The sequence below is a fragment of the Trypanosoma cruzi genome, genomic scaffold, assembly GCF_000209065.1.
Source record: "Trypanosoma cruzi strain CL Brener 1047053517179 genomic scaffold, whole genome shotgun sequence".
NCBI classification, from domain to species: Eukaryota; Euglenozoa; class Kinetoplastea; order Trypanosomatida; family Trypanosomatidae; genus Trypanosoma; species Trypanosoma cruzi.
In genome coordinates this window covers 54,969-64,807 of record NW_001849351.1, presented here as the reverse complement: position 1 = coordinate 64,807, position 9,839 = coordinate 54,969, and the positions used below count along the sequence as shown (strand labels likewise).

The 9,839-nt window shown below is 53.3% G+C and overlaps 4 protein-coding genes across 4 annotated transcripts, besides 10 other annotated features; all 4 read left to right on the top strand.

The window, feature by feature from the left end:
- Positions 1 to 6,575: a sequence feature (heterozygous, non-Esmeraldo-like haplotype).
- On the top strand, positions 253 to 2,193 carry Tc00.1047053511863.30 (hypothetical protein, conserved; the record flags this gene model as incomplete). Its single annotated transcript, XM_801107.1, has 1 exon — positions 253 to 2,193. The coding sequence occupies one exon, from the start codon at positions 253 to 255 to the stop codon at positions 2,191 to 2,193; it is 1,941 nt and encodes a 646-aa protein (XP_806200.1).
- Positions 2,340 to 2,382: a microsatellite.
- Positions 2,511 to 2,601: a sequence feature (A-rich).
- Positions 2,676 to 2,697: a microsatellite.
- Positions 2,758 to 2,806: a sequence feature (AT_rich).
- Positions 2,809 to 3,924, top strand: Tc00.1047053511863.20 (hypothetical protein, conserved; the record flags this gene model as incomplete). The annotated part of the gene is made up of 1 exon (XM_801106.1): positions 2,809 to 3,924. One exon carries the CDS (start codon positions 2,809 to 2,811, stop codon positions 3,922 to 3,924), a length of 1,116 nt encoding a protein of 371 aa, XP_806199.1.
- Positions 3,736 to 3,764: a microsatellite.
- Positions 3,948 to 4,034: a sequence feature (CT-rich).
- Positions 4,456 to 4,494: a microsatellite.
- Positions 4,730 to 4,764: a sequence feature (T-rich).
- On the top strand, positions 6,058 to 7,101 carry Tc00.1047053511863.10 (mucin-associated surface protein (MASP), putative; the record flags this gene model as incomplete). Its single annotated transcript, XM_801105.1, has 1 exon — positions 6,058 to 7,101. The coding sequence occupies one exon, from the start codon at positions 6,058 to 6,060 to the stop codon at positions 7,099 to 7,101; it is 1,044 nt and encodes a 347-aa protein (XP_806198.1).
- Positions 6,576 to 9,839: a sequence feature (areas not merged during assembly with more than two copies in the genome that could not be assigned to a particular haplotype).
- On the top strand, positions 8,268 to 9,839 carry Tc00.1047053511863.4 (retrotransposon hot spot (RHS) protein, putative; the record flags this gene model as incomplete). The annotated part of the gene is made up of 1 exon (XM_801108.1): positions 8,268 to 9,839. A coding segment is annotated over one exon (1,572 nt), but the record flags the coding sequence as incomplete, so codon positions are not given.

The window sequence follows — 9,839 nt, the reverse complement described above, 5'->3', positions numbered from 1 at the left end:
CGCTGGTGGTGTTCAGACCCCCGGGCGACTTTGGCTAAGTGCAGGGAGAGGTGTGTAATTCCACCGTTCATTTCACTTCCTTTTCTTTTCTTTCCCGCGTGGATCGGCTGCAGCGGCGAAGTAGTGAAGCCGGAAAGAAGCAAACAGAAGGGCAATAATCGTGTGAGACACGCGTCTCCATTTCCCCGATCACGCAGTCCTGCTGACTTAGATAAAGTAAAATACAGAGAACCACCCCCTATTCCTTAGCGAATGATGGAAATCCGTCAGTGTGAGTCCGTCTCTGGGGCAAATTCCTCCGTTTTGGTTCCGCCGTTGGTCCCAAAATCCCGCGGCCCGTCACTCCCGGACGGTCGGCGAACACCGGGCGGACCACCGCGGACAACACCCACGCGAACCGCCAGCCGGTATTACTGCAGACGATGGCATTCTGTCGGGGAACGCCTGCCGTCATCGGAGGAGCCACAAGTTGCACGGCTCATACCAAAAGCCGCGAATGGCGGGAGCACCGCGTGGGGCGAAAAAAGTTCCATCGCCGACTCGCCATCGTCGTTTAACATTGAGACTGTGAGTGAACCGGCCACACTTCACGGCGACCGCGCAAGTATCGTCTTTGAGCTGGAGCCGGGTATGGACTCCGGCAGCAAACGCCTTCATATGTCCGCACCCACCGGTTCAGAGGATCACTTGCGGGGGACGCCGGACGCGATGAAGGCGACACCACTGCCTGGTGTCTTGACTCCGCGTACAATCCAGAGATCCGCAATGCCGAATCCCGCCACGGCGACGACGAGGTCTTCTCCTTCACGGTCTCCTCCCAGCTTGCGCTTCCATTTGGTTGATCATCCAGTGATGTACGGCGACGATGATGACGCCGATAGCCTTCCATCGGCGTTGCCTCCACCGAAGCCGTATCCCATTGTGGAGGTTGCGGCCGCGTCGCAATACGGCGTCAATGGGACGAAATTGAGGCTTTACGGAAATGTAATGAATAACACCCTTGTTAGCCCGCGGGGCAGGAGTAACATGCGTGGCACCCCTAACATGTATACAGAGGGTACCGTAGAAAAAGGAGTAAAACCTTACACTAGATCTATAGAAGTTGGGGCACCGTCACAAACGTTGGTATCCGCCCCGTCCCCACCACCGTACATGTTAAATACACCTGTACAGTCCCTTTTGAATGAGGTGAATGCGTGGGTGGATGTAATACACAGCGTGGAGGACAAGAATTGCTACAAAATTTATTTAGGGAGCACCGAGAAGGCTCTCCATGACACACAGGGTGAGATGAAGGCACTTGCAACGAAACACAAGTTGGTGAACAAGGAGCTTTACGCCGCCAAGGCCCGCCATGTCGAAAGACTTGACGGCAATCAGGCGAGGAAAAAGCCCGTCGCCCAAGTGAAGGATGCGGAGAATAAAGCAAACACCGCTTGGAAACGACAAAACGAAGAGGAAGAGGAAGTGGGAGAAGAAAAAGAGATGACACGAGAGGAGGAAGAGTGGCGACTTGAAAAAGGCTTGCTTCTTGCAGAAAAGGCTCTCTTGTTGCAAAAGCGTAAGGAGTTGTGTTACCACCTGCGGCGTGGCACAAACATTAAGAATGTTGCCGCATTGGCCCTCTCTGGGAGGAGCTCGTGGAGTAGGAGCGATGGCTCTGCGAACGATACTGTCAGTGAAAACACGGCACCCTCAGTAAGCGACCTTGAAACCATTCAGCTGCGTCTTGAACTAAAAGAAGCCCAAGTGCAATTGATGAAGCTTGTCGACTCGCACCGAATCCTGCAGGGTGCCCAGCGCACACGCACGAAGGAGTTTGAAGACGAGTTTGTTGTCCTGTATCGCTCCGCCAATTTGGCAAAGCAGGAAACGGAGGGTCACCGCGGCACTTTGGAGGCAACGCTTCGAAAAGCCGAGCAGTTGCTGGAGAAGTGTCAACAGAAGAATGAAGAGTCGCTGCTCCTGCTCTTGGAACAGCGCGTGGAGGAGGCGCGAGCAGCACTGAGGCCGCGTGATGACAAGTTATTAACTAATGACGGTTTTCGCTCACGGATGCCAAGCATCGGCCGGTGCTCATCGACAGGCTCTACGGCACGTCGTGTGTCGGGTGCGTCAGTTTCTCCCGCTTTCGTGACGCCTAAAACGACGGCGAAGGCCGAACAAAACTCTCTGCGGGCGAACATGCAATGATGGAGCTGGGGAGGGAAAAGGAAGGAAGGAAGGAGGAGGAACGCAACGAAGGGGAGTGGAGTCTCCCGCCCAGCCGTGGTGTCCCTGCTGATGCTGCAGACTCTTCAATTTTATTATTTTGCCGTTTCCTATCTTTTTCCTGGGTCGTGTGTCGTGTGTGTCGTGTGTGTGTGTGTGTGTGTGTGTGTGATGAGGGAGCGTCTTGCTTGGGGATGTCAACTCGTAAATGTCATATGGACGTGCGATTTCTGTGTGTTTGTGTGTACAGCGGATGGCAACGCATCAAACTTGCTGTTTGTCCCACGGTGAATAGAGGGTCTTCTTTTTTATTTGCATTTTTTTCTTTTCTTTTATCTTCTTTTCTCTTTCCCCTCTTTTTTCTTTTTTTTTTTTTTTTTATTTTCTTTTGTGTGCGTGTGTGTGTTTTACCCCTAACCCGCTCCCCTTCACCCAAAGACACTGCTAGAAACGGGACGTGGGAGAATAAATAAATAAATAAATAAAGGCAGAGGGGAAAAGAAGAGGAAAAGTAAGTATTTAAAAAGGATAGGAAATAGAAAAGACAAAAATAAAGTAAATTAAATATAAATAAATAACTCATAAATTATAAATAGCATGCCAGCGAAAAAGAAGGGAGGACGCGGAAAGACAATCAACCTTGTGGACTTCAACGATGAGTACATCCCGGAAGATAACTTAGATTGGGCAGTGGAAGTTCCACGGGAAAAGTCGCGGGATGAGTTGGCGGGGGAAAAAATCGCCAAGAGAGATTACAGCCGTACGGCAAACAATGCGCTGATGGAAAAGGGTGGGTTTCGTGATAGCCCCAGCGAGCCGGTCAACCGCACCAAAGGGATAAATGACCTTCAGCCGCCCTTTGTGGCGCATTTTGGGAACCTTCGCAACGGCACCACCGAAGAGGAATTTCTCCGCAACTTTCACGAGGATTGCATTGTCACTTCGCGACTCATTAGTCAAGATGGTAAGAGCTTTGCGTTTGTGGAGTTCAAAACGGCTCAGGCTCTTGCCATCGCTCTCGCAATGGATCAAACAATGGTAAAGGGACGCAAGCTCTACGTAGACTTAGCCACGCAGAAACAGGTGGAGCGGCTCCACGGACACAATGGGATTTCACGACAGAACCCAGGACAGTCACAGCAGGGTGCTGGACTGCAGCAGTTGAATCTCACCCGCGATGCCTTTGGCTCTACGCAAATGACAGAGCGCGAGATGGGACACCGATCTGGGTTTTGCTCCAGGAACGACCTTCATATGCTAGCTGATCTCTCCCGCGATACGTTGGGGACAGCCACTCGGAGCTCCGAGAGTGCGGCAAGTCCGGTGGGACAACCCGATTTCTCGAGCTGGCGAAATGAGGGTCCGGTGGCGCAGCCGGAGTTTCATACCGGTCTGCCGGAGAACCGCCGAAGCGATGCCGAGCTGGACCGTCGAGGCGGCATGGGCGGTGGTCGCAACAGCAAGCGGCAGAGCCCGGTTTCAGCAGGTTGCCTAGCAAACTGGCGCGATGAACCCATGACACAACCACCGCCACCGCCGCCGCTGCCGCCGCCCGGGTCAGGCTCTGGGGGCGACAACAGCAAAAACAATGGCGAGGACGGCCGCAAGGGAGGATGGGCAAGCGATGGCGCTGGACGCGGGAACCACCGGGGCCCCCCGAAGTCACAGGCAGCACCGAGGGACGACAGCAAGTGGGAGGCGCTCCGTCGTTGATTCGGCTGTGGCAAAATGAAATTAAGGAAAGTGGAAGGGAGAAGGGGAAGAGAAGAGAAGGGAGGGAACGGGAGGTCACGAAGGCGAGAGAAGAATAGAAACAAAGGGAATCAAAGATGGGGAAAAGGGTAACAATAAAAGAGGCAAATAAAAACTTTGCTCTTTTTGAGGGAACGAGCGTGGATTGAAGCCGGCAAGACAACGAAGAGGGGGAGGAAGAGGGAGGGGGGCGGGGGATTGACTGTCATAGTTTCGGAGTGTTTTTCTCTACTTTATTTTTGTGTGTGTGTGTGTGCCAGCGGAAGCGTCTTTGCGCTTATATATATATATATATATGTCTTTTTGGTTTTGTTTTTCTCATCTGTCCTTTCTTATGGTTTACTTTGCCTTCTCATCGTCATCTTTTTTTTTCTTTTCTTGTGTGTGTGTGTCCCCCCACTCCGTCATTGTGTATGCATATGGACGTGTCCTGTTGTTGTTGTTGTCGTCGTCGTCGTCCCCCCTCCATTCGTTCCATTGCAAACTTCCTTTTTTTTGTTTTTTTGTTTTTTTGTTTTTGTTTTTGTTTTTTATTGGTTGGGGTTTACTCTTTTGTGTGCCTCCTCCCCTCCCTCTCGTTCTCTTTCTGTGAGAGTGTATAGGTGTATGCGGCAGGAGGGGGATTGCGGGCGTGACACCGCTGAGGCCGCGGAATGACATCCCACGAAGAGGAAAAGGTAAAATGAAAACGCATGTGCCTTTTTTTTTTTTTTTCTTTGCCTTTTGGTTAGGCGGAGGCAACTGCGGCGTTGTGCGGATGCAGCGCAAAAAAAAAAAAAAAAAGAAGAAGCAAGAAGAAAACTTTCATCCCTCCCTTTGATAATAAAAAGCCGGAAAGGAAAAAAAAAAAAGGTAGTGGGTTACGGGGAGAGGGGGAAGCACGGTGCGTTGCCGAGACGGTGAGTCGAAGCACATGGCCCACTGGCGTTAGGAACATTAAAGTAAAATAAGGGAAAAGAATCATTTGCTTGTATTTCGTTTGGGAAGGTTTTTGCTTCTGCTCCGCCCTACGACCCTATAGCGAAGAAACCGCGCGGAAACATCGCTTTGGTTACCGCACTTTGCGTTGTTGTTTTTTCCAATTTGATACCACTACCCGACCCTGAAGTCACTAGTTTTACCCTGCCACGGTTCCAGCACTGCGGGACTGCTTGCACCTGTCGAGGCGGCGGTGTGGCCATTCTTGTCTGTGAGGGGCCACGGGCGGAAGCGGGACCGGCCCTGCTGCCGGGATCGGGCTGGCGCAGGCGATCATCCGTTCAGAGGCAGGAATGAAGCTGGCGTTTTTGTCGGTGTGTCTCCCTCCCTCCTGTACAAAGAGTATAGCAGCCGGGGAATTGGATGTGTTGCTCTGCGCGGACGGGCCACCACTAATGGGCGCAGACGTCGACGCACACACGGAGGCTTGGGATCGCAGCATCCCATCAGACTCCCGTGGCGATACCATTGTGCAGCGGTGCATTGAGCATGTACTTCAGGTCGTCAGCGCTGGTGAGTGCACGAGGTACACCGAGCGACAAGGCATTTCAGCGTCCCGACATCGCCCTGTCCAAGGATTGTGTCGTCGCCCACTGGGCAGCACAGCCCTCACCGGACAGTGATCACTGTACCATCCTCCTTGATGCTCTGGATAGGGGGACGACGAATCACCCGCAGTGGTACCGCGGCGTGACAAGACATTATTAGCATGTGAGAAAGCGAATTGGAATAGGTACAGCGCGATGACCAACTAGCTCCGCAGAATCCCGCGAAGACTAGCCAACATGGACAGCACAGCGAAGCACACTGCATCAGGAATACGGAGAGCCACCATGGCAACAGTCCAGGTCTGGTGGAACTGGCGCACACTCCGCACCAAACTCGAGGCCACTGACGGCAATAGGCGGCAAGTAGTGCGCCGTGCGTGCGACTCTCGTTCCCTGAGCATACCAGCCGTGAAATCCGATGGCCCAATGCTCAGCAGGCTGCGGCGAAGATTCGCCGCTGTCGAGTATGTGCTCTCAGCCGCCACTTGTTGCTGTGGATTTGTCAATTTGCACCGCGGACCAGAACAACGAGCAAAACGACAATGCGTAATTTCACACCGATCAGCAGATGGCGACACAAAACGAAGACGAAGTACCACACGTGCCAGGGACAAGAGCGAGCGTGCAGACACCTCCAGTACCAGCGCCAGCAGGTGGACAACCAGGACTTGCGACGCAGCCGTCCGAGGAATTAGCAGAGCATGCGACTGCACCCAACTCGGGTCCCACACGGGACGCATTGAACGGCGACAGTCAAGAGCAAACACCGCAGCCTCAAACACCGACTGACAATAAACAGAGTTTGCCCGTGTTGCAGGGATTGTCAGAAGGTGTTCAGGAGAACCAGAATAATATGGAAAATATAAGAAAAGGAAATCAGGTGGATTCGACTGGCAACACGCGCAATAAAGAGCATGACTCTGCAACTGAAACGCTTGAATTATTGACCGCTTCAATCAACACCCGTCATTCTGGAGCTCCGGGAAATGAATCCAATACAACGTTGCTCTCTGGAACTTTGCGATCGTCCACGGCTGGTACCGAAGAACAGGCAAAAGCAGGGTCAATGCCCCTGCGACATCCAAAACCACCGGAAGAAAAATTAATATCCGAGGAATTGCCGCCAACAGCAACAGAAGTAGAGGCACCAGGAGGTCCATCAGCACCGCCACCGAAATCACTGCCACAGAGCGCACTGCCATCCTCAAAGAAAGTCCCAGATACCACGCAGTCAACTGAAGATCCGCAGTCAAAAGGCATTGAGCCAACAACAGATGCAAGGCAGAATGCAGTAACTGAGGGTCATGCTGAAACAACCTCACCATCTTCTCCTGTGGATGATGCTGCCGCCAATGACGCTGACAAAAGCAATGTAGAGATTGCAAACGATGGTTCAGCAGTCAATGCTGAGGTGCCGGAGGAAGAACCACATCAAGAACAAGTGGATGGCAGCGAGAAACAAACATCATTTACATACACTGCCAAAAAACATAGTGCAACGATTGAAGACAGTGACAGCAGCACCGCGGTCTCCCACACCACCTCCCCTCTTTTGCTTCTTCTTCTTGTTGTTCTTGCGTGTGCGGCTGCGGCTGCGGTGGTGGCCGCGTGAGAGTGAGGGAGAGAGAGCCATGCACCGCCCGCACACACACTCTTCCTTCTCTCTCTCTGTGTGTGTGTCCCTTGCATGGACTCTCGCCCTCACCTCACCCCACGAGGCACACACATAATGTGCCCATTGTATATATGCATGCACACTCATGCAGGCCCGTTGGTGCTCTCTTTTGCACGACACGCACCGCTGCCGTCCTGCCTGGCTGCATGGGCGGAGCACCGTAACTGTTTTTCTTTCCATTGCATTGAGTGGGCGACCTCTCTCTCTCTCACTCTCTGCGGCATCGTAATCGACGCCACCAGCACGCAGTGAGGCAGCGGAAGCCGCCATTGACACAAGTGCGACCGGAAGGGGACACGTCTGCTGTTGTGTTTCGAGGGGGCGCACCGTGTGGCACAGTGACGTGCCCAAAACCTCCTCGCGGAGCCTGCACACGACACCGGGCACTGGATGTGGGGTGTTTGCGTCATGAAGGACACTGCGGTGGAGTCCCTCCTCCCTGCAGGTGGACGGACGCCTGAGTTTCCTTTTGTTCTTACTCAGGCGGATGGCTGCGCGATGACACCACAGCGAGGCAGTTGTTTTCACCATGGCGGGGCAACATCTGCAGGGTTGCGCATTGGGAATATGAACGGCGAGTGCAGTAAGAAAGGGAGTGTCATGGCTCTTTTTTGCCGCGCGAATTGCGGGGATTTTCATAAAGCATGTGATTGCACTCCTTTCTGTTGTGTTGGAAATTACCATGATGCGCCGCTGTTGTGGCGTGTGTGATTTTGGGTGTCTGCGTGTGGCTGGCTGACGATCCCCCACTGTCGTCCGTGGCGATATGCCCGCACGTCCTCTTGCAGAGTGTGTGCGGTGAAGGCGGTGCCACAGGGGTGCGGACCGTAGCCAGCGGGATGCGTGGGCGAACCCTCCGTGCACACCACGTTGCTATTATTGTTTGCTCTCACCAACACTGTGCTGGGTGGTTGGCACCCGCGCGCCGTCGTTGCGGCGGTCCTCGTGCATGTGGTGTGCGTCGCACACTGTGTGGATGACTCTCTTGCTGTGGCTGCCCGTGATGTCTGTGCCTAGTTACCCCATCTCTCTCTTATTCTCCTCCTGTTCGGTGGTTAGTGTTCAGCTTTGACTCAATCCAACTAAAAGAACAGAAGGAAGCAATGCCTGGAAATCAAGCGTCTGCTGTGCCGCAGGGAGATATTCGGAGGAGAGCGAGGCCGGAGTCTGAGGGTGACACAGATCAACCCGCTGCGACTCGCGGAAGAGTGGAGAAGGTGCGGCGATTAATGTGGGCTCTTGACAGTCGGGTGGAAGGATACAGGCCGTGGGAAGACTACAAGTCTGTGTACAATGCGAGGTGGCATCATGTCATGGAAGTTCCTGGCGGCGAGGGGACGGGAATGGAGGTGCATGAGGGGGAACCACCGCAGTCATGGACGTACAAGGCAGTTGGCCGAACCCTCGAAAAGGATGACGGTGTGGAGCCATCCGGTGCACCACGTCTCAGGCTGATGGTGCTTACCTCGGAGAGGGCATGGCCGCACCCGTGCAGGGATGCAAGTACCGACTGCTATGTGAACTGTGAGGTGGATCGAGTGTGGCAGATCGTCAAGGGCGATCTCACCGAGTTGTTCAGCAGTCGTCCTGAGGACCACTTTACGCCTCATCCGCGCTTGTTGACTGGGACGCCCGGTATCGGGAAATCGATGGCTGCCGGTTCGTACCTCCTCTACCAGCTGCTGCACTACGATGCGGAGCTACTCCCTGTGGTTGCGTACAGTTTTTGTGGACGTAAGGCATACGTGTTTAACAAGACCACCGAGACGGTGACAAGATACATGGATATGTCCATGATGATAAAAGCTGTGAAGGAACTGTCTCGGCGCGGGATGAAGGGGTATATTATCTACAACGTGGGAGGCAGGTTAGATACTCCGTCTCCTTTTTTGCCTCCCGGAGGCTGGGGCATGCTTGTGGTGGCAACGCCAGAGAAAACGAGTTACATACACTGGGCGAACGAAAAGAGAGCCGTACGAATCATAATGAATTGCCCCGATGAGAGCGACGTGAAGGCAATGTGCGTTTGGAAGAAGCGCAATCAGCCTCCGCCGCAGCAAGCGGAATACTGGCGAGAGGTGAAGGGTCGCATGGACAAACTGGGACCTATTCTTCGCTACATCTTTTATGAGGGAAGTTATAAATATTGGATTGCAAAGTGCCACGACCTTGTGGATGGAACGCCCTCTTGGGGAATCCAGAGTTACTCTGTTTTTGGAACTTCCAAACTCTGGGAGGGTAATAAGGTGCTTGAATATCTTGCGAGGATTGTCCGAGCACGAGGAGAGCGCAATGGCGAGTCGCCCTTCAATGCACCGATAACTGCCCACCTCGCAAGTAAAACACTGTGCAAGTTGGCACAGTTAATGACGCAGGCTGAGTTTAACTTATTTGTATCGAGGATCAGGGATTGTCTCATGCACGCAAATTTTGGGAAGTGTGCCATGTTTGCATTTTTGAATGTGGCCTTCATGGCTGCAATAAGACGTAAACTGAAGGAGCTGAAGCCCCCAACACGACGTCCGTCACACCGCTGTGCGCCGGACGTGCACTCACAGGAGGGCCCCACCAGCCACTATTTTTTGCCGTCGGCGGAACGCATTGGCAAGAAGACTTGTATAAACCACCCGGCTGCTGTACATACCGGAGGTCGAGAATTTTCCGCTGGTGGACGG